A 24,484-nucleotide genomic window follows, 5' to 3' on the forward strand; every position below is an offset into this window, starting at 1 on the left:
TTTGAGAACAACTTATCATCACTATCTTTGTAAGGGAAGATCCATCTTTTTGTAAAAAAAAAGAAAACCCAAAACTCTCTATGGGTTCAGAGAAATGTTCTGGAAGTGGACTGTTTGGTTGGGAGAGAACACATATGGGGTTCAAGCAGACCCACTGCCCTCCACAGCTCCTAGCCTGGGATTGTCAGGTTTCAGTTAGGGGCCTCTTTGTTACACATCGTAGCCATCTGAGGAGCACCCCAGACGAAGATGAAAACTCAGGGAGAATTAGGGACCTCAACTGTAGCCTTTCGCACCCACCTGCAACTTCTCTGCTTAACTCTGAGGATGCTGTGCTTTCCATTAGTAAGGAAAACTATTCATTTATCACCATTTTTCTTATCTCCAGCATGTTGTGTGGGTCTTCCCACCAGAATTAGGAAGCTAGCCTTGAGTCAACTGGGAAAGACATTGAAGATCAAGTGTGTGCATTTTGGGGTGGGGGGGGTGTCACATCATGGTCTCCTTTCAGCAGATGACCCTTAAATATCTCTGGGGCAGGATTCATTTTTGTCTGTCACCCTCCAAGGGGTTCTAACTGGGAGTGATGGGGAGAAAATCCTTTTGTTTAGTCACTATTATTATTTTTTTAATTTTTACTTTGTATTGGAGTATAGTTGATTAACAATGTTGTGTTAGTTTCAGACACACAGCAAAGTGATTCAGTTATACATATACATATATCTCTTCTTTTTCAAATTCTTTTCCCATTTAGGTTATTACAGAATATTGACTAGAGTTCGCTGTGCTGTACAGTAGGTCCTTGTTGGTTATCTGCTTTAAATATAGTAGTGTGTACATGTCAGTCCCAAACTCCCAATCTATCCCTATTAATAATTAGGAGAATCAGAAAGTTGGGAATTCCCCCAGGCATTCATTCATTCACTTACTTGTTCATTCATTTCCCAAATATTTTAGTGCCCAATGTCGAGCCCTATCCTAGGCTCTGGGTAAAAATGACAGTGATGGGGACTGAAGGGAACCACAGAGGTAGGATGCAAGAAAGTCATCCCTGGGGAGGCGATGTCTAAGGAAGATCTAAAGGATGAGAAAGAACTGGGCCAGGTCATTCCAGGGCCCAGAGTGAGGAAGAGCTTGACATGTTTGTGGAAGTGAAAGGAAGACCCCAAGGCTGGAGTCGAAATAGAGGCTGCCACTAAGCAACTGAGTGACTTTGGCCATACCACTTGACCTCTTTGAGCCTCAATAGACTAATCCATCAAATGGGGGCAACTCTACCCATCCCCTAACACATCTTTCAAGAGTTTTTTTGAAGAGCAATTCAAGAAAAGTTAGAAAAGAGATGATTTTTCAAGTGAAGCATAGTTTAAAAAGTATACCATTATTTTTTATTATTGACTTAGCAAAGAATTATTGCTAGTAGATCTTAGCACAAGTTTGAATACCTGTTTTTCATCTAAGGAGATTTATCCCTGGAAATAACAGAAGCCCACTCTTATCATATAGTTTCACATTTAACTTGGTCCAAGGGTAGGCAGTGAGCCCTAAACTATAGTCTTGCTCTCTGTTATGAACTATAACCTGGCGTCAGGTCCTGGTTCTGCTACTTACAGCCTGGATGAGATGTTGAACTCTTTTACCAACCTCTCTGGCCTCAGTATATTCACCTGTGAAATGGGGCCATTAATAGGACCTAACTGTCTGGGAGTGTCAGGATTCATTGGAATGATCCCTGTAAATGCCCAGTGCCTGGCACCTGCTGAGTGAAATGGAGGATCTCGGTGAAATCCTGAGTGATTCCCATGCTAGTGAGGCCGCCCAGGCTCATGTGTCCTCCCATTAAATGTAAGAAGGGAGAAAACTTGCTTGTACCGGGTTGGTAATATCTTCTTCCATAGACCTTGTTCCAAATTGCAGACTTTCCAGGCCACAGACTCTTCAGAAGCCAGGAGGAAGGCACCGAATCAGTTGTTTTGTTTCCTGCATGGTTAATTGGTTGTAAAATGCTAATAAAACTTACTGCTTCTGATTGAATTAAGTGCCCTAGGAAAACCAGCTCTGAACAGGTGGGCGTGGATGGTTTTCCCTGTGTCTGTATTCATGTCCGTGGGCAGCCTCATGCTGATAAATGTGCTTCTGGGTGCAGATGTTTTTCCTAACTTTTCCCATCACTCAACATGTCAGCTGCCAAAAGTCTGGGGGAAAATCAAGCTTGAGTACGTCTGGATTTCAGGTGACAAGGATTCTCAAAAATAACAAAACAAAACATGCCATTACCTCAAACGCAAAAACTACTTTTTTTTTTATTATGAGAGGAGTCCCATTTAGTGGAACCACAGGGCTCCTTTTTTTTAAATTACTTTTTTAAATTAAAAAATGGGCCCAAAGAAGCTCTTCCCTAGCCTCACAGACAAATGACTTGCTGCTAATTTGGTTATTACACTTTAGAGCAAGAGATGCAAACTGGGACTGCACTCCCAGATCTGTTATATTTGGCCCTTATATTGTCTGGAAGATTGGCAGACTTCACACTTAATATGTATTTCCAGCTTCTCTCAAAATGGGAAGCTCTGGCAACACTGTCCCCAAGTTCCCCCGTGGAGTCAGTTAGCTGGAGAAGAGTGAGGCTGCCCCACGTGGACCAGACATCCTCTCTTCAGTTACTACAGTTCCTGGTACTGTCTAAAGTGTTACATGTAGCCTAGTTCACTCATTGTTGTTACCTGCCTGGAGAGATCTGTCTGTCTGTCTGTCTGTCTGTCTATCTATCTATCTATCTATCTGGACCGAGAGTTGAGAGGGGGCCATAGCATATTGAGATTGTACAGCCTGAAAGTTACCAGGGCTCAATATAGTAGAATATTCTCTCTCTTTCACATACACTTTTTTGGGGGATCCTGCCTTTTGCTACCTTCTCAGCTTCATCATTCTGTCAACATCTCCATCTCTACTTTCCTCCTCCTTTCCTGGAGGGCATCGGATGATGTGAATTCCTCTACATTCTCTCCTCCTCACCTAGCAGAGTTTCCTTGTCCTGTGATCTCTATTAGGTGGGATACTAGTAGATTTTATTCTATTATGGTTTCATCTCGAAGAATAGAATTTTCCAGCACACACAGCCTCACATTTTTCCAGGTTCAACTCTGAGAAGAATGGAGCCCATCTCTGTTTTGAGCCACTCAGGCAAAAGTCCTCCAGCTAGTTTGGATTGGGCCTGATTGGCTTGACTTGGATCACATGCTCATCTCTAAAGCGGTTATATAGTTGAGTGATGCCATGACTGGTTAGGCCTGGATTACAGGCACTGCTGTGGCCCAGGTGTGGAATGACTTTATACTGATGAAATACAAGGACTCTTGGGTGAGAACACGGAAGTTTTTCAAAAGAAGCATGGAGGACTGTTATCAAAAATAGAGGAAAATGGATTCTGGGCAATCAACTCACTGATTCCTTCCACAATCTTGACCCATTCTCCAGAGAAAAAGTATGGATAAAACTTCGGATACAACATTCAGGTATTCAAGAGCCGTATGTAGACCATCCAGTGACTCTAAATTAAGAATATCTGGACTAGATAAATTTTAAGTTCTTGTCCCATTTTACTAAATGATCAACCAATTTTGTGATAAAAGCTTCTTTGGAGTTTTGTTTCCAGTGTTTCTGGTTTAAACTGAAGCTGTTTAAGAGTGACTTGTTGGGAGGGGAGGGCAAGGGAGTGTGACCTGTGAGCTGCAAAACACCCTCAGAAAGTCTCAATTATGTCATTGTTCATCTACAATATTGCTTTAGTTTCATATTCCATCAGCATCCTTATGATATCATGAGAAATAGTGCTTAATAACATGTCAGACTCTATTTTGCATTATGATTTTAAGATGATAAATTTCTTCTTATATTTTTATGAACTAGAACACACAGACTTATTGGATCACCCATAATATAAACTGGAATAATTTGAAGCTCATGAGATTATTGTCAGTGCTCTGTGGGCATGATGCCCACTGGTCATTTTTATTTGGAGACTGATCCTGAGCTTTAAATCCAAATTAAGGAGTCACTTGTTTTTGTCTGAACTTCACTTATGTGGCATGTTGGAATGCAGTGATTTTTTTCAATGAAAGCCATTGCTCAAATTAAATTCATTATCCCCAATGGTGTGTGAGCCTGGAGGATGGGAGGCAACACAGAATGATGCTGAGATTGGGATGAGGAAGGATGTGTCCAGAAAAGTGAACAGACAAGGGGAGTGAGATTTTTAAAAAAGGGATGTTGATGGTTTAAATAGGCTTTGAAATAATTTTCATCCTAGCAAGACTTTTTGCTTCTCTCTTGGGGAACAGCTTCTTCAGCTGATGCCTTTATCTTTTCTTTCCTTTTTGGTAGAAAAATGAGCTTATTTCTTTTCCTTGAAGCAAAAATTTGTCAAGTATCAGCTTTCCCTGGCAACCAGGAACTCCTTTCTTTGTGGCTTATATTGGACAGGAGGTGGTGTGGGTGAATGAATTTAATTTTTCTTTTTACCCAGAGGTGATTTGACATAAGTTTTTACACCTGGTTTCAATGACACATGATTAGATGTCCATCCCTTCTGTGCAGTTCACTATTTCTGGTGTATAACTTTGCATTTGTCACATGCTATTGACATGACTTTTGATTTTAGAAAACAAATTAGATATCAAGGCTCAACATTCAGTGTACATCCGAATTATCTGAGTATCTTACCCCCTAACCTACTCCCTTCAGCGCAAGTTTCCCAGATAATTCTGCCATAGGTGGCCTGCACTTTGATGAGCTTCTATAAGGGCAGGGGTGAAGTTGTCTTCTGTGCTTGAGCTTGGCACGTAGTTGGTGCTTAGTTAATACTTAATGAAGGAGGGACTGAATAATTTAATGGATAACTTAAAGAAATAAGCTGAACCAAGAAATAGCAAATCACCAAGAGCTTTAACCATTGGGTTTCAATGAAGTCGTCAGAAGGGTATGTAGAATTTTGGAGAGAGGTGATCCATTTCATACTATTAGTTACATGACATTTTGTCCCTTTGGATTATGCTTAAATGCTTTAAGACCAGTGGCAAGTTTAACTTAAATAAAATATTTTAAACTTTGATGCTGAGGAATTGTAAAGTAGGAAATTGAGTATACCAATGGTGTGGAATCTGCCCAGTTGATACTCTTTTATGAATTATACATATGAGAAACTAATAAATGATCTACATTTTACAGAGTATGAGATGGATAGCTCTTAGGTGGTTCTTATTTTAATCAACTGGAATATCTTAGAGCATAAAGACTTTGGCAAAGACACTCATCATTTTTAGTTCTCAATTTATCCATTGCAAAATGGGGGCAGCATTCCCTAGATTCTATTCTAAATGATATTCACTTCAATTTTTACAAAAATTAAGTTGTTTGTCTCTTCTTAAAGTAATGCCTATTCAGAAGAAATTCAGAAAATAGAGAAAAAATAGGAAAAAAGAAAGACGTGATCTTTGTGCTGTAATTCAAAGTTAACTGCCATTAATACTCGTGGTCAATCAAGTCAGATATTTACTTACTGTTTTCCAAATACAGCTGTACCTGGTGCTGTGGGGAAGACAGAGGCACTCTAAAGGTGTCCACAGTGCTATGGAGGGGGAAGATGATTACTCAAGTGACTGGAGTACAGAATGTGAAGACCGAGTGTGACCAGATCTGTAGCAGAATGGTGAAGGGAATGATTAATTCTAGGTTCTTGGGCTCAGTGCATTTAAACTGCACCTGGAAGATAAGTAGGATTATGGGAAGGTGAGATGGTGTGGGGCTGGGGAAGGCATTTCAGACCCAGGAATCCAGCCTTTGGGGAAGGCAGGAAGGAAACTTCATGTTCAGGGCGCAGGGTGTATCTCGACATGAGTGAAGCAAAGAATGCAGGAAGGTAAAGAGTAGGGGACCAATGTGACTGGAAAGGTAAAATCTTGACATTATTAGGGACTTTGACCCCCTGATCCAGCCCTGGCCGGAACACTCACAACAGATTAATACTTTATGAGTAGTCAACCTTTCTTTGTAATTACTCAACAACCCTATCACCTGCAGAGTCCATTTTTTTCCCCTGGAAATTCTATTTTTAAGTGGTTTCCTTAAAAATAAAAGTTATTTTTTTCTTTTGGAGAAAAACTTGAACCAAAGTCAGTGTGATCTTAGTACAGTTTGTATTAAGGGAAAAGAACTGGTACATGTTAGGCTCTCTGGGAATATTTATTGTTTGAGTAAATGAATGACACTGAACATTTACAGTTCATAAAGTCTTGAAAAACAATAGTGACTTGGGTGTTCAAAAAAACCCTCATGTTTCAGTTACTGTGGATTTGAACTTCTTGATCTTTCTCTGGTGTCGGTCACCTCCACAGGGGAAATTAATAGCGAAACTCTTAGAGTCCTTAGGAGGAAAAGTGAAATTGTAACATCAGATTCTAAATGAGTCTGCTTTAAAATTTTATACACATAGGTATTAAACAGAGGGGTACTAAAAGCCTTTTATTTTCAACCTGTGGCTTTCTGTCTGCAAGAAAGACATTCAAAGATAGTGACTTGTAGAACTGGTAACCACAGATAGTATAACTAAATCCTTAAAGGTGATGTTCACTGACTCCTCCCAAGAGACCCCAGTTACACTGATTTTGCTTTGGCCATCATTCTCTGAACTTGGTTTGACTCTATTACCAGACCCACTGGTCATTAATTGTGGTTAAAATGCATTTGAAATAGGCGAGGGTGTTCATAAGCAAAATTGAAACACATTAACATTTATAATTGGGAATATTCTAGTGGCAATACCAGAAATTTGTATGGTGACTTCAGCTCTAATCTTGAATGAATTTGATGATGCTGATAAGACAATAGCTAGATATAGTCAATGATCTGTACTCCCATAATATCTATCATATATATAACATACAAAGGAATGTAGTTTCATGGATGTGGGTTTTGGAGCCAAACTGCCTACATTCAAATCCCAGCTCTACCACTTACTTGATAGGAAACCTTGGGCAAATCTCATAACCCTGCAGTAGTGTTATCTATAACATGAGAATTGAGATAGTACTTCATAGGGTTGTAGTGAAGAGTAAATGGATTAATACATGTAAAGCACTCAGAACAGTGTCTTGTACATGGTATACTCATGTGTCTGCTGTAGTACCTGCTAAGTTGAGGTGTTGAGGCTCCTCCTACTTCACCTTTTAGGCCGGGCTTTGTGGGATGGGTCATTGTTATTGAAACAAATTTGCCACTGCATTTGCATTTTTTCCATCCTGGGGAAGGACCCAGAAGTGCCTGTCTCAGATCCTATCCCTGGGTCTGCAGGAACTCTGTGCCATGTGATTCATTGCAGATCATGATCCTTGTAATGGAAACAGTTTAAGACAAATACATTCTCAGTCTATGCCCAGCCCCAAGAAGGACAAATACTTGGGTTTGTTTTGTTTTTTAATTAATTTTTATCGGTATAGTTGATTTACAATGTTGTGTTAGTTTCTGCTGTACAGCAAAGTGAATCACTTGTACATATGCATATATCCACTCTTTTTTCGATTCTTTTCCCATATAGGCCATTACAGAGTATTGAGTAGAGTTCTCTGTGCTATACAGTAGGTCCTTATTAGTTATCTATTTTATATATAGTAGTGTGTATGTGTCAATCCCAGTCTCCCAATTTATCCCTCCCGCCTTCCTCTCTGGGTAACCATAAGTTTGTTTTCTACTTCTGTGACTCTATTTCTGTTCTGTAAATAAGTTCATTTGTACCATTGTTTTAGATTCCACTTATAAGCAATATTATATGATATTTGTCTTTCTCTGTCTGACTTACTTGATGCAGTATGACAATCTTTAGGTCCATCCATGTCACTGCAAATGACATCATTTCGTTCTTTTTTATGGCTGAGTAATATTCCATTGTATATATGTACCATATCTTCTTTATGCATTTCTCCGTCAATGGACAATACTTGGTTTTGTTATCTGCCTCATTCCTGTTGCATATCAAACTACTAGGGTGACTCAAAATGCCTGCCCAGGGCCAGGGTTTGTACCTTAATGCATTTAAGCAGGAAACACTTGGCATTTGAGTAATCTTCATAAAAGAGTATCCCTGAAGATGAATACCTGCTCTGCCACACCAAGTTCTACAGTTGTTTGGATGTGTGATGCTTTCTCATTTAATTTCCAGTCTAACCTTTATAGCAGTTGGTGTAAGCTACAGCACCCTTGCTCTGGCTTCCCTTCTCCATGTCATTTCTAAAGAATTGTGATTTATTCTTTCCCCATTGGCCACTGGTTATTCTGTCTTCCCCTCTCACTCTCCTGGTGCTTTTTCCCACCTTTCAGATTTGACTTTTAGCACCAGGAGAACTGTTTGTTATGGATCCTTTTACTGAAAACTATTTTAAAATTCTTTATTCTGCTGCTATGCTATCCCAAACACCTTTTTCTTTCTTTTTGGTAAATCCTTGCCACTAATTATGTCCTTCTATTACGGCCCAGCTTGAGCTCTGAGGTCATGGATGCTTTTCAGTTTGATCATGTTCGTCCCTTCAGGCTGAGAACACTTTCCAAAAGTGTCTAAGATCCCAGGGACCTTGGCCAGGGGAAAAGGTAAACTCCTTGAAGTCAGTGGCCAAGAATAGGGGCAGCACATGCTCTCCCTCTGGGATCCCCAAGATAGAGCCACAGCTTGGTATCATTCCACCTCCCACTGTGGGAAGGGAGGAGAGAATGTGCCTCATCTGCACAGAAGCCTCTCTGTGAGCCTAGTTCACCCCTTCCTGCCTTCCTCATCTCTCAGACAGAACTGGGGGGGTTTGAGTCAAGGCAGGTCCTCTCTCAGCAGCATACTTGAATATCAGGAAAGGAGAGGAGGTCAGCCAGGCAGTGAGAAACCTTTGCCCTCACAGAGGTTCAGCCTCCTCAGCCTGCCCTGGTGGCATCCCTAGGATTTTGGCAGACTTAGGGGTATCATATTTTCACATGCATGAACGGTACTCTACAACTTTTCCTGTGGACTAGGAACCCAAAAGTGTTGACATTGAAAATAAAGTTTTCTCTTTCTAGCTGTTTTCGTCCCCTGTTTTGAAGGGAGATCTATTTTTCATGGCAGCGGCCATGGACTCGTATTTACCTCTTCATGGAGGGCTCCCATGGAGTAGTGATGGTATTTCTGAAACAGTCTCTGGCATCTCCGGCGGTCTGGATAGGGATAGGTACTTTCTGGTTAAATATTTTTAATTTGAGAGAATCCTTGTACTCCTGGAAAGTCTTCCTTGGTTACGTCTGGGCAGTAGATCTGGTCCTGGAGCAGGCAGTTCTGTGCTTCGTCGTCAAAGCAAAGAGGATGGCTCAGTCTATGACAGGGACTCCTCCAATGAGGCCCTTTGAATCATGAGGCATTTCTCTCTCTACCCTCCGGCGAGTGTGTGTGGGAACAGCTTGAATTTCACACAGAAGGGACCCCACAGTTGTTTCCACACAGCTGTTTCCTTCACTGGGCCAGAGTGAGTCTCCGTGTCTTGAATATCTTTGAGAAGGATCGTCTGCCACATAACCATCTGTGGGCATAAGTCAGAGGAACTTTCAGGGAGACTTAAGACTGCAAATGGGGCTTTTATGTCTTAGTTTAGGTGTGCCTTGATGCTTTTCCTTTACAGTCTGGACATTATGAGAGCGGCTGAAAACGTCCAGACATGATTTTTCAGAATTTGGGTGGGGGAGGGGAAAACTCAACCTGCTCAGCCCAGATCTATTGCAACACTTTGCATAATAATTAATGATGTATAAGCTGTTGCCTAATGGACGGTTTTACTGTGTATGTCCTTCAGTTGTGACTAGCTGGAGTCCTCTGTGATTTAAGCTACTACCTCTCTCCTTTATGTCTTGGCCTTTGGGTAGAGCTGCTGTAGTCATTATTATCTCTGTTTGGTTTCTTTTTTATTTCTTTTTGTAGGTCACTCAATGAAACCTATAGTTCTCGTCAGTTACATAGATCTTGGCTTCTTTTCTTAACCTTAGCATTCAAAGAGAGAAGAATACCTTCTGTACCTGAAAAAATCTCAATATCTCTGAGTGTTAGGCAGTGAGCAGTGGCCAGGGACAAATGATAATGAAAATAATTATCTCTTCTTCTATGCCAGGTACTATTTAAACACTCCACATATATTACTCACTTAATTCTCAATAACCTTCTGAAGTAGTTTCTTTTATTGTCCCCATTTTAAAGATGAGAAAATTGAGGCACAGAGAGGTTAAGTAACTTTTCTAAAGTCACACAGTTAATTAAAGAGTAAAGCTAGAATTATGATGAAAGCCACACCATGTTGCTAGGAGGGAGGTACTGTTATTCCCATGTTTTACTGAGGCCACTGAGGTTCAGGGAATTGTAGAAATTTACCCAGGCTTGTCTTATCTTTAACCCAGGCTCCTGTCCAGTATACTCTACTGCTGTCTTCATTTTAGAATGTTCCCATTTCTATCCTTAGGAGGTCCTGGATTCTGTTTAGTTGTACAAATATTTACTGAAAACCCGTTGGTTCTGAGTCTTGTGCCATGTGCTGGGTATACACAGATAATTTTTTGTTATTTTACGTCCTCGTATAGATGGGTCATATCCTGTTGGCTAATTTCATCAACTTTCCTTTTGGGGGAGCCTAGTGGTACCTTTGGTATCCAGCACCGTGCTTGTCACGTGAAAGCTACTCCTAATACTGAATATCTATTGGTTGGTAAAATGTGATACAAGGAAATCACCGAATAAACAATTATGTTCTACAAATGTGTGTGGTCGACTCAGTTAATGTTCAACGATGGGTAATGTCCTACATTAGCCTCATTGGTGAACCTAAACACAACTTTCAATAGGATGTAACTTTTGGTTTTATGACTGTCACTTTCCTAATTGAGGTAGTAGACTAAGTAGTGCAGTAGCTCCAGTGTTGAGCTTTTATTGGGTTGGCTTTTGAAAAGCTAACACTGTATTGGAAAAATCACACAACTAGAAGTCAGGACATGTGGATTATAGTTTTATCTCTCAGAATGATTATAGCTGTGTGAGTATTGTCGTGTCTTCTGATCTCTCAATTTTCCCATATGCACGACGAGGAAGATAGACTCAGTATTGGTTTAGGTCACTTATAAAGTCCTATAAATCACGGAGAAAATTCATACCATGATGAGTCCTTTGGGCTAATATAGGGTATTAGTTTAGTTTTGACTGTAAATAAATATCTTAATTTTGTTGAGTCTTAGTTTTTTTACCATTCAAATGGGTTGATCATTCCTGGCCTGCCTAATTTGTAGGACTTTTGTGAGTATTTAGTGAGATTCTGGGTATATAAGTGCTTTGGATAATATAACACTGTATGAACACAAGACATTATTCGTATTGAAAGTTAGCGGAAAGGTGTCAGGTTTCTCGCCACTCCTCCCCTCTACCAAAAAAAAAAAAAACAAAAAAAAACCCCTGGAGTTTGGTCCTGGTTGGGCTGTTTCCTGTAGTTTATGGAACTCTTTGGAACGCTAAAGGGTCAATAGGGGCTTTGTCCTGCCTTAGGTCAGTTTCCCACGGTTGGGGTAAGGCTGCACACTCTTTCCCCCCACCCCGACAACGTTATCAAACACACCCGACACTCAAAATGTGGTAATTTGTTAGACAAAAGTGAGGTTTTGAGTTACACTAACCTCCGCATTGTTCAAAGCACCCCCTCGGAATCTGAGATCTTCTCCATAGGCCAGCAGAAGTGCACGTGTCCCCCAGGTTTACAAATGCCTTAAAAACAGCCTGATAAATCATCCCCCAAGTTTGTGTACCATGTCTAACTTCGTGTCTCGGTGGGGATATTTTTAACTCCTGCTTCTAACTCCTCTCAGTTCCTTTAAGGAAGTGTGATCCGAAAGGGTCAGACATTTGGCATCTACTTGGGGGCAAACTTTGAAAGAGTTCCTGATGCTCCCCCTGGGGCAGGGCTGCCTTTCTCCAAAAGAACTGGCCCTTCAGAGTGTCTTTGCCACATAAGGGCTTGTGCGAGGCCCCAGGCACCAGTTGATGCCGTCTCTTCCCCACGACAGATGGTCAAGCCTTCAGTTTCAGCTAGTGATCTGCTGTTGAGAGGGCGGGTAGGAGATTCTGCCAGCGTGCCAAGTGACAGGGCTGCTTAGGGTAATGGGGATCTGGTGTGTGCCCGGCATAGCTTTTGTGCTAACGATGGGCTGGTGACAGGCGCCTCGCCCCGGCTCATCGCTGAGACAGAAGATCCCCTGCTCCCTTGATTCTGTTTCTCTCTGGCAGAGCTAGCGTCCTGTTTGCCGGTCTTTCAAAATCCATTTTGGCACCAGATGGACCCCCCCCACGGTGGCTAGCAGTTGTCTGACTTGAAGATGTCAGAGGGTGTGCTGACAGCTCCTTCTAACACAACCTGAATCTGGCTGTCGAGTCTGGGCTCAAATAGCTTAAACACACACAGGCAGCAAATATTATCAACCCTGGGGAACCGGGAATGGGAGCTGGGTACCCACTGGATGGAGAAAGGCAGCGACGTCTCCCTCCACAATATTCATGTTGACGGAGTGGAAACAATCGTACTAATAATTAGTCTTATGATTACACTTATTTGTGCAATTGCCATTATAGTACAGTTGCTGTCAGTGGTACAATTAGTATTAATATCAATACTGCACTACTTCTATTATTATTAAAGCTACTATAGCATAATGGTTAAAAGCACAGGCTCTGTGCAGATTTGAGTTGATTCACACTTAATAACCTTTGGGCAACTTAACTTCTCCGAACCTCAGTTTCCTCATCAGTAAAATGGGATTAATACTAGAGTTTATTTAGGAGGCTTGAGTTGGGAAAATGCATTTAAAGTTCTTAGCGTTCTGAGCACGAAGTAAGCACCTAATACATGAAATACATGATTATTATTACTGCCACCATCACCATGCTTACTGTGCTCCAGACACTATGCATCATTGCAGTTAATTTTCACACTTGCCTTATATGGTAGGGACTGGTATCATACCCAATTTATAGATAAGGAAAGTGTGGTGCAGAGAAGTTCAGCTATTTATCAAAGTCACACAGCAGTACCTGTCAGAGTTTGGATGGGAATCCCAACCAGCTATGTTTGGAAGAAGCAGCCAGTTTTCACATTTCAGGTGTCTTTGGATGTAGGCTTGAACCCCAGCAAGATGGCAGACTCACTGTCCCGACCTCCACCACATTACACAGAGTCTGACAGCAGTGTGTGATCACTAGGACTACCCAGCATTTGCCTCAGAGTTCAGAGGAAAGGGACAGTGCAAAGGCACTTAGGATGGTGACCACTCTCTCAAACTCCTTTCCTTTCCCCCAGACTACTACTGAAGTGAGGAGTCAGCACGGGCCAGTTGGGCTAGGGAATGACAGAGTTGCTCTTTGAGCTGGATTTCATTTTACACAGTCGGGTTTCAGCAGTATTCCATGAGTCATTTGTCTGGTTCAGAATGTTGATAAACTTTGGCCTCTGTGAAGAGAACCTGGAAGTAAGGATGAAGGATTGTTCAGAAGCCAGCTTTTACTGATGGGCAGTTGAATGTTGCATGATGTTGAAAGAGCCATTTCAGGAAGATGTTTACATTTTAAAATGTTATTTTTGGGTTGACAAAGTCATTGTCTCTCTTCAAAGAGTTATTCCCACGCCATACTTCCCTCTTGGCAGATTCTAAGAGACCAGAGAGGAGAGAGATTCTGCTGGGATATCTCTCAGTTTGGTTTTCAGAAGTTGGCCGAATTTGGTGCATCTTTGTGCTATGCTGTCATTACAGAGGTGTTACTTGGTTGATAGGCTGTGTACACAGAGCTAAGTCCGGACTGAGGCATCCTGGAGTGATAGTTCTTCACAAATTATGTGTATTGAAGAAGAGATTTTACTCCAGTGTAGACTTGAAGTGGAGAAAAGGTGAAGACAAGAAAATTCCTATGGGAATTTAACTAATCAACATTTTAATGCAATGTAATATTTTGGGAAAATATTTGGGCCTGAAATTCACAGCACTAAAAGTAAAAAGGAATAAAGAGCTTTTGGCAGCTTTTAATATGCTTCTTTCCCCAAACGTAGGCGGGTGGAGAGGTTTAGTTGTAGGTGGCCAACAAGAATGCCCAAACTGGACACTTTTGATCCTTGCTGCCTTTCCGTGATGAACTTTAACACCTGCCAGCTAAGAAATAGAGAAATAACTCATCTAATTTATCACCCAGACCAGGACACTTTTGAAAGTTAAAGTGGGTACTGTTCATACTTACACTAATACAACTGGTGTAAACTAGAATTATTCCTGGCAAAATGGGACCTTTGGTCACGCTAGCCAGTAAAACCCATGGATCTCACTCTAGAATCAATTCAGAGATCAAGGTGGTAGTGAGGCAGGACGTTCCTTCTTCCATCACAAATAGCTTTTGTCTATAGCATGCATGTAAGGAAAACATACGGGGTATGTTCAAGAAGCCAAAGGACTTCAGTCACTATGTGAATCTTACCTACTTCTCATAAGTACTACTAATTAGAATATTTTATTTGTAGATGCTAAGATAAAAAGTGTTTACCATCTCCTTACATTCATCTAGCATGTATCTTGCCGGTTCATCATCTGTGAATTTATGGGGCTTAAATTACATGTTGTTGTCGGGGACTCTGAGTAATTCTCAGGCAGTTATCTCCAACTGGACCCTGCCTTAAATTATGGTGAAGACTTACCCTCTTTATGAGTGAAAATACTTCCTTGGGGGCTTAATTCTTTCGTGACATCTGTTGGCAGCACGGAGAGCATTCTCTTCATAAAGAAGGTCCAGCTTGGATGCAAAACAAAGGCTAAAGCTTTAAACAAAATACTGGCTCTAACATCATTCTGAATATTTCAGGAAACGTGCAGAGAATAGAATGCATGACCCAGAAGTGACTTACTACTTTTTTCCCTTCTGTGTCAGGACTGAAATGCTAACCATGATAATTTGTTTCTTCACAGGTTCTTCTTGAAATTTTTCCTCAAGTGTAACCAAAATTGCCTAAAGAATGCGGGAAACCCACGTGACATGCGGAGATTCCAGGTGGGTCTGTCTTGTCTTTCTTATACCTCAATAATGACATGAGTATTGGGAGAGGGTAAAAGAGTCTTAGGTGGAGAAGAAACAGAGTATCATTGTTTTCCCAGAGGTGAAGAGCAGGTGAGACTTTGGGTCCCCAAGTCTCTGTACTCTAGCAGTTGTTGTTTTTATTAGAGAATAATTAGGACTGAGCCACCTGCATTCACTGGTTGAAGCAGTGGTACCCTTTGAGCCTAGTTTGGCTTCCCAAATGGACTCATAAGCTTAAACCACTGAAGGTTAAGAGAAGTACATACAAAATTATGCATCCTTTTCCGAAAGTTCTGCAGGTAAGAAAACTGGTAAATAGGAGCTTTGTGCTGTTTTGGAATGATGTCACCTTCCTCCTTCCTTTCTCTCTGTTTTCCTTTTCCAATCTTGGAAATTGTTGTCAGTAATTATCTATTAAAAATGGACCCCTGAAGAAGCACGGCATATCTAAGGGTATGGGTGACACTCAGTCTGTTTCAGAAATGTCCTTGTACAGCAACATGTAAATGTTTTCAAGCATCAGTCATATCTGCCACCATTTAAAGCATGAGTGGTATGTTAACCTCATATAATTATACATTTACTAAAGGAAAAATGATGTGAAAATACATGTGTTAACTTCCAAGACACAGACATGGTGGTTGGGTTTTAGGAAGGGTTGCTAAGTTCTAGATACATGCTTCTCAAGCCCTAAAATGCTGAGAATCCTCTGGGGATCTTGTTAAAATGCTAATTGAGGTCTGAGATGTGCTTGAAATTCTACCTTTCTAACAAGCTCCCAAGTGATGGCAAAGCCATGGACCACACTTTGAGTAGCAAGGTTCTAGACCCTTGTGTGTTGCTCTCCGTCTAATTTTATGACTAACTCATTTGCATGGTCAATGTTAGTTTCTCTGCCAGAGTAATGATTCATCTATGGATGCCCATGGGGTCTGTCAGTGAAAAATAGCATGGTGTTTAAGGTATGTTCTTAGGTATAGTTAGTCCGCTTTAAGTGTAGATTGAAATATATGATCTCTGAGGGGATCTTGACAAATTTTAGCTGCATATTCTCTAATGGGAGAAAGGGAAGGGATGATTCTGGGCACTGATTTTTGGATGTCAAGATCTCTTAGTCTCCAAGATGATTATTTTAATTTTAATTTTTATTATTGTTATATTTAACATCTTTATTGGAGTATAATTGCTTTACAGTGGTGTGTTAGCTTCTGCTTTATAACAAAGTGAATCAGTTATACATATACATATATCCCCGTATCTCTTCCCTCTTGTGTCTCCCTCCCTCCCACAAGATGATTATTTTTAATAGGTGAGACTCAGTAGTCTCATGAAAGAACAAATTCAGTAGAAAGAAGACATTTTCTCCTGAGATTCTGAAGCAGTTCTGGAAATCATTTGGCCTTGCCACCTTTTGTCCTGACAGATAAATGGGGAGAATCCCTAGATTCCTAGTGTCCTGGAAAATGTTTCTCCTGGGGAGCTTCTGACCAAGTGGGTAGACTTGGGTGCTTTCATTCCCACCCAGGACATTTTGTGTTGAGTTGGAATCAGCTTTGCTGGTGAAACATGTGATGCTATTAAGTATGTGTTGCTAAGTGTCTTGGAACATGAGGTTGGGTTTCAGTATAAACTGTGTTGTCACTTACCTTGGCCTTGAAATGGGCCATAGATCTCCTTTGACCAAACTTGGATTAAGAACAAGACATATCCAGGCACGAACCAACTGATGTGTGATAAACGTGTCTAGTAGACATGTGTGATGCCTTATGAATACTGGGATCAACTTTGCTGTGCTTCTCAGGGCAGAAGAGTTAGAGATGGACTTTGGTGACACCAGGAATCTAAAAGAGTATGTGTGTAAGACTTCTGGGGCCTTGTTTTTCCTCACAGGACCTGCCAGTGAAATGTCTGAAAGCTTTGAATGATAGGAATGTAGCTCTTGGATGAGATGAGAACCAACTCAGTCTATTATTTTTTAGAGTATCTAGAAAGCTTTATTTTTACAGGCAAAATAGTTATTCTTTGTTTAGCATAAGGGCTATTGAGTCAAGGAGGCATGAGTTAGATTTCTGCAAAACCTCAATTTCCTGAACTGTAAAATGGAGTAAAAATGATGATTCTGTTGATTTTGCAAAAGACAGTATTTTGTAAGCATAACTAATTTGCACATGATCAAATATAAATGAAAGCTTTTGGAGAGAATATTTTCTATAAACTAAAGCTGGGTCATTAGTTCAATATCGGGTTTCTCAACCTGGGCACAAATGACATTTTAGACTGAATAATCCTTTGTTTGGAGGTGGGGGTGAGTTTGTCCTGTTTATCACAGGATGTTTAGTAGATGTCATTGGCCTCTACCCACTAGATACCAGTAGAGAGACCATCCCCCCACCTCAGTCATGACAGACCACAGTGTCTCCAGACATTGACAAATGTCCCCTTGTGGGGGTGGGAGTGCAGAATTGCCCCTGGTTGGGAATCACTGGTTTAGTCCTATACCTGATGACCTCTGACTCTCCCTGGAAATATCCAGCAGCTTAAACTCAAAGAGCCCTAAACTCCATTGTCAGCCTCGGTTTTTTTTATGCGTGAGCCACCACCCCAAGCTTGCTTCTCTTCCTGTGTTCCCTGCCTGGGTTCATTCCTGACTGCCTTAAGTGCTGGGGAGATAACTGTTTACATTTGTGTCTGCATTCAGGGTGTTCCATAGACATATGTATAATTATATGTGTCCATGTGTGTACCTTGATGTATGACTATGGACATTGTCCATAATGATGATGATGAAGCTAACATTTATTGGGTACTCACTATGTGAGAGGTGTTGTGCTAAGTATTTTACATGAGTTATCATATTTATCTTCACAATATATGCAAATAGGGTTTAGGAATGTGCAAATAGGGATTATTCCCATTTTACAGATGAGGAAACTGAAATCTAGAGAAGTTAAGCAATTTGCCCAAAGTCACCTATCTACTAAGTAGTGAGGCAGTGATTCAACCCATTCAGTCTGACTCAGATGTTCTCTAGTGTCATGGGACAGTAAATAACTTGTCCAGAGCCTGTAGGCAGATACTTAGTGAGGCAGTAAAGAGGTTTCTTGACATCTGAGAGCCCCAGTGGCTACCTGTGGATATGTGTTAGAATCCCGGGAAAGCTGAGGAGCATTTTCAAAAGGGGTATTTGCCCTGAATAGAACCTAAGGATACCGTCTGCATGCAGGACACTGGGATGACAGCAAAGCTCATCAAGCAGTGCGTGGAGTTGCGTGGAAGGGGAAGAACTTGAGCACTGTTTCTGATCAGAGCCACAGTACTGGTCAGTGTTTATTCATATGAACTTTAGAGAAAGAAGCTGTCGCTCAGCAAACTGCCTGCCCTTCACCTAATCGATGGAGGTTTTAGCCAGTTCTCCAGGGCAAGGAAGACCCCTCACCCACCAAATGAAGCCTGAGTCCAGTGGCCCCTGATAGCCAGAGAACTCTGTTCAGAAATCACACTGAAGTTCCCAACTGTTAGGACTAAACCAAGACGGGAAGGATTCGTCTTCCCTGCAGCTACCCTGGCTGACAGAGGTGTGTCCTAGAAACATTAGTGGAACTTTTCCTATGAATAGGCATTGATTTCCATCACTTTACGCTAATTGGGAAGCTGGTTTCAAATATTTTGATGTCACTGTTGCCTCTGGGCAGGGGGTGGGGGGAGTGAGAGAGTGTCATTTCTACTCTTTACATCTCAATGTGACTCTTCCCTGTTATACTGAAAACACGAGGCCTGGAGACATCTGAGTGAGAAGGCACTCTTCTGCCTATTCAGTGGGCTCCCCCCACCTGTCGTGGGTGCTGCTTTTTCTCTCACCCCGTTTTGTATGCTTACCAGGCCAGCCTGATCTTCATGCAGCCATGCCAGAGCGTGTCTCCTCTGAACGGCAATCAGGGGCCTGTGTAGGTGACTGAGGAGGACATAAGAAAGGTTGTTGATCTCTTGACATGTAAAGACATTCTGTCAAGCAGACTCAGACTCTCAGCGACTGAGCTTCTGGTGTGTAAACAGAGACTGCTTAATTACACAGGTCATGTCAATTAGTGTGACCTTAGCGTTTTCAAGAAATTAATCACTTTCTGTAGAGCTCGGCTGTGTTCATACTTTAAGGCAGTATGGAATAAACCTTGTAGAGAATCTGGTACAAAATTTTTTCTTTTTTTTTTTTTTTAAATAATGGATGTTTTCTTTTGAAATCCCCAGGCTGTGGTTAGGGTAACAAACTTGCTTAAATACAACAGTGGATACAGGCTTCATTCAGTTCTGGCGGGTGTGGGGACATGGGGAGGAAGAGAGAAGGAGGGAAAGCTGTGAATGAAGACAGCTCATGACAGGGAGAATTTCACTGTGACTAAATGAGCCCATTTCTTCATCTTGACACTAAAAACACGCTAATGTCAAAGGACTGTGTTAAAGCCATGTCACAGGTCTGGTTTTTAACTGACAGGAGCTAGACAATTCAAGGTTAAGATTTAAAACCTTATCAATAGCTTTCCTTGTTGGGGCTGGCAGAGTGGGGTGTTGAGGGGAGGAACAAGAATTGGGTACAAGCTGTCATCATAGTAGATACCGTAATACCTGGAGACTGGGAAGTAAATTTCCAGGATCATCTTATCTCTTTAACAAAGTTTTCCATAGGATGTAAATCTCTATCTGTGTATAAATGTTAGCTCTATAACTACATGTGAGCATAAATGTAAGATGTCTTTGTTCCTGCATGCATGCCTACCCTCAGTAGTATTTTTTTTTTTTTTTTTTTTTTTTTTTTTTGCGGTACGCGGGCCTCTCATTGTTGTGGCCTCTCCCGTTGCGGAGCACAGGCTCTGGACGCGCAGGCTCAGCGGCCATGGCTCACGGGCCCAGCCACTCCGCGGCATGTGGGATCTTCCCGGACCGGGGCACGAACCCGTGTCCCCTGCATCGGCAGGCAGACTCTCAACCACTGCACCACCAGGGAAGCCCCACTCAGTAGTATTTATTGACATTGGAGGGGGTGAGTGTACCATGATGAACAAAAAAGACCGAGTGTTTGCCCTAATGAAACTTATATTCTAGTCAGGGTCTATTAGTTAGGTTAATACTAGCTGCTATAAGAAATAGACCAAAGAAAATATAATGGCTCGTGTACAAGAGAAGGTTATTTCTTGCTAATGTAATGGTACAAGGCAAGTGTTCCTGGTTGGTGAGCAGATCTTATACATGAAGTAGTTTGGGGACCTGTGTCCCCACCATTCCCTAGAACCTCGTTGTCTCCATCCATCCAGTTGAAGGGTAAAGAGTGCATGCAGGGGGCACGTGGACTTCTTAAACCCTGGTCTTCGAAGTGATCCTTGTCAAATCTGCCCACATTCTACTGGCTAGAAGTCTGTCACACAGCCATGTGTGGGACCTGAGAGTGTCTAGTTGTACTACCCAAGAAGAAGAGAAAATGGATGCATAAGGAAAGATTACCATCAGCTGCTATGCTGTATACAAATAATTACACATCATTAAAATTTTTAATTATTGCTGCAAAGGAAGTGAAACAGGATATTATGAGAGAGGATACCAGTGTGAGATCAGGGATGGGAACCTACTTTAAAGCAGGTGACCCAGGAAAACTTCGGAGGAGGGGACTTTTAAGCTCAGAGATAATGGATGAGAATAACTCATCCTGAGAAGAGCCAAAAGAATTTTTTGAGCAGAGAGAACAGCAAGGTCCCAATTCATGTTTATCTCACGTTTATCTGAGGAGATGAATAATCTTTCACTTACTAGTCATTTGGAGTGAGGGGGTAGGAAATAGGAGAAACGACCAGGTTATTCTTCCCAAATTCCCACCAAAAATGTCTGGTCTTTCAAAAATGATGACATGGTAAATGACATTAAAAGGCAGCCCCCCCTTTTGGGTGAATTCTATAAATTTTGGAGAATCCTCGTTACTTATTCAGAAGCCCACAGTGTATGATTAGAGGATTCTTAAAATATATGCCCAACCCCTGCAGTTTTCGGTCTGCTTTTAAAGGCACTTAAATAAAGAAGGAAATATTCTTATCCCTTTTCTTTCTCTCCCACTGTCCCCCACCCCCTCTCTTATATTGTTTTGACAAACATCACATCTTGCAATTAAATTCTTTACCAACAGAACGCTAGGGGCCCGAGCTGCCATCACTCTCTTCCTACAGAATAATTTCAAGATGCACCATGCTGATTAATTATACTGAAAGCAGCTCTAATGATAGTTTCAGAATACAGGATTAATTCACATAACATGGTAAATACAAATGGTGGATTTTCAACCTGATATATTAAACCATTACAGCTTACTGGGCAAATATGTATTTTGGCATGAGCCTTATGCTGGGCCTTGGCAGAAAATATGCATCACTGAAAAGGAATCCTTATGAACGGGATTTGTTGAGTGGTAGCTCTTCACTAGGAGGAAATAAATTCCTACATTAAGTACAGTTGCTATTGAAAAAATGTAAAATACATTAAACGATAGCTAGAAAAGTGTTTGGTTTAATCAGTGTTGCCAATGGATATTGGTTCTGAGGATGCCTATACTTACTGGGACTTACCAACAGAAGGTATTCTTATATTCTTCCACTTTTTAGGTTGTAACTTATAGAACTCTTATTATGTGTGAGACCCTGTACTAAGTGTTTTACATGTATAATTTTATTTATTTTTCTACCCTTTTCCCCTTGTTTACTTACCTCCAAATGGGACATTGGCCGCCTTTCTCTTCCATCATTTCTCTTCCCCACATATACTCAACTCATTCCTGCCTCAGGATTTTTGCACTTGCTATTCCATCCCCCTGGAAATTCTTCCACCATATCATTGAATGGCTGGATACTTCTTTTTTTTTTTTTTTTTTTTTTTTTTTTGCGGTATGCGGGCCTCTCACTGTTGTGGCCTCTCCCATTGCGGAGCACAGGCTCCGACGTGCAGGCCTGGCGGCCATGGCTCACGGGCTTAGTTGCTCCGCGGCATGTGGGATCTTCCCGGACCAGGGCACGAACCCGTGTCTCCTGCATCGGCAGGCGGATTCCCAACCACTGCGCCACCAGGGAAGCCCTGGATACTTCTTATTAGTCAGATTTCAGCTAACATGTCACCTCCTTAGAGAGGCCTTCCTAATCATCCACTCAAAAGTAGCTCCCACCTAGGCGTCACCACCCCCCCTTCATTTTATTTTCTTCTTGGAACTTCTCATGTTCCAAAATTTGCTTTCATTGCTTTTTTATTTATTGTCTGAAAACCCTTTTTTATTCCCAATGGGAACTAAGCTCTTGATGGGCAAATACTTTGTCTTGTTCATTGCTGCTTCTCCAGTACATAGAATAATGCCTGGCACTTATTCCTATGATTAAATGACTTATCTAAGGTTACAGACTAGTAAATGATAGAGTTGGAGTTCAAACTCAGCACTGCCTGACCCTGGAAACTGAGCTGATGACTAATATGCTACTTTCTTTCTCCCAGTTTCCATACCTGTGTGCCACGGTCCCATCGGCAGAGAGCACACATGGCAGTTCTGTATGTTTGGGCTTACTGATACTTAAAATGGCCAGTGGGAACACATAAATGGAGAGCACCAGTTAAATGCCAATGACACCATCAAGAGTTATCACAAGTATCCTGATCCAGAGAGAGAAACTAGGTTCAGATCAATGATGAGCTTTTTATGTCTACAGTGTGTCACAGTTCAGGAGACAGTAGCTGAGTCTAGTTTCCAGTAGTCCAAATTAGTCTAGCACAAGAATCTGAGGATTTAGAAGTGTCTGTTCTTGTCTTACTGTTAAAAGAAGAGCGATTTTTGCCTTGAGCCTTAAAGGGCGGATTTAATTCAGCTGTTCGCTCCCTCACTCCTGCAGTTCCACTCTGTTACATCCTGTAGGTTCATGCGTCCTCAATAATTTTTAATGAGTTATTTGGGCTCTTTCAACCAGATAGAAACTAGCAATCAGGCTAGTTTCAGAGAATATCTCGTTTCATATCAGTCAAGGATATTTTAAAGGACAGAGTTAATGAAGACGCAACTGCAGCAGACCATTTTTACGTAAATAATACCTAAAGTGTGGTCAGCCAGATAGACACAGCGAAGTGTACCGGAAGAGACCAGAAGCAGGGGAGAGAGGGCCTAAGCCAGGAGCTTGTCTTGAGAGGCCCGAAGCTGTTGTGGGTGAGAGACGTGGACCTGGAGTCTGAAGTTTCCCTTCAAATTTGCCTCTGCTCTTAATTTGTCCTATGGCCTTGAGGTTGTTTTACAGTCTCTTGGACCTCAGTTTTCCAAGCTGTAAAAGGAGGCATTGGACAAATTTGCAGTATCATAACTACTAAGGCCTCCTTTTGTGATTTTCTCCTACAGATGTCTTATGGTGACATATTTTTCAACTTAATTGCATTTATTGAGTAAGAATCACACTCTCTATTTTAAAATTAGTCAAAGCCATGTGAAACTGCCAATTTAGAGATTCTCATGTGCGTGAGATAACCGTGTTTCCACATAGAACTGTTATGATCCCATATCAATACAGGAAGGTTACTGAATGTTTTGATATGCATACTTACTATGGATGAATTTAGGATGCCCTCTCTGAAATGTTGTCCCCAGTACAACATTAGAAAACTTGTAGTTGGAAGCCACTAGATTGGCTGATCTCTTGGATCCCTTGTGACTTGTTGGAGGAGACTATAAAGAGTAGTTCAGTAGACAGCTTGGGATGTAGAATGTGGGCTGTGTGAAGTAGAGGGTAGAATTTTGATCAGTAGACTTTATTTTGTAGAGCAGTTTTCGGTTTACAGAAAAATGAGGGGAAAGTAAAGAGAGATCACAAATACTCCCTTAATACCCCCTCCTCAGTTTCCCTTATTATTAACACCTTGCATTAGTGTGATACATGTGTTACAACTGATGTGCCAATATTGATACACAATATTGTTGTTAATTAACATCCATAGTTTACACTAGGACTCACTATGATGTACATTCTTTGGGTTTATACAAACTCATGATGTTATGTATCTACCATTACAGTATCATATAGACTGGCTTCATTCCCCACCCACCTCCCAAATCCTCTGTGCTCTACCTAGTCATTCCTCCCTCCCTCTTCCCAAACTCCAGGCAACCACTTATCTTTTTACTATCTCCATAGTTTTCCCTTTTCCAAAATGTCATGTGGTTGGAATCATACAGTATATAGTCTTTACAGGTTGGCTATTTTCATTTAGCAATTTGCATTTAAGTTTCCTTCATGTCTTTTTGCTCCTTGATAGCTCATTCCTTTTTTATTATTTTATTACTTTTTA

General features: G+C 41.3%; 1 protein-coding gene across 6 annotated transcripts in view; it reads left to right on the top strand.

The window, feature by feature from the left end:
- Positions 1 to 24,484, top strand: part of EBF1 (EBF transcription factor 1) — a 399,420-nt gene that overhangs the window by 240,359 nt on the left and 134,577 nt on the right. For all 6 annotated transcript variants that reach the window (XM_067031999.1, XM_067032000.1, XM_059062921.2 and 3 more), the window contains one exon: positions 15,034 to 15,115. In XM_067031999.1, coding sequence (XP_066888100.1) covers positions 15,034 to 15,115 — 82 coding nt within the window. The remainder of the gene's footprint in view (positions 1 to 15,033; positions 15,116 to 24,484) is intronic.

Source organism: Kogia breviceps, chromosome 4 (genome assembly GCF_026419965.1).
Source record: "Kogia breviceps isolate mKogBre1 chromosome 4, mKogBre1 haplotype 1, whole genome shotgun sequence".
NCBI classification, from domain to species: domain Eukaryota; kingdom Metazoa; phylum Chordata; class Mammalia; order Artiodactyla; family Physeteridae; genus Kogia; species Kogia breviceps.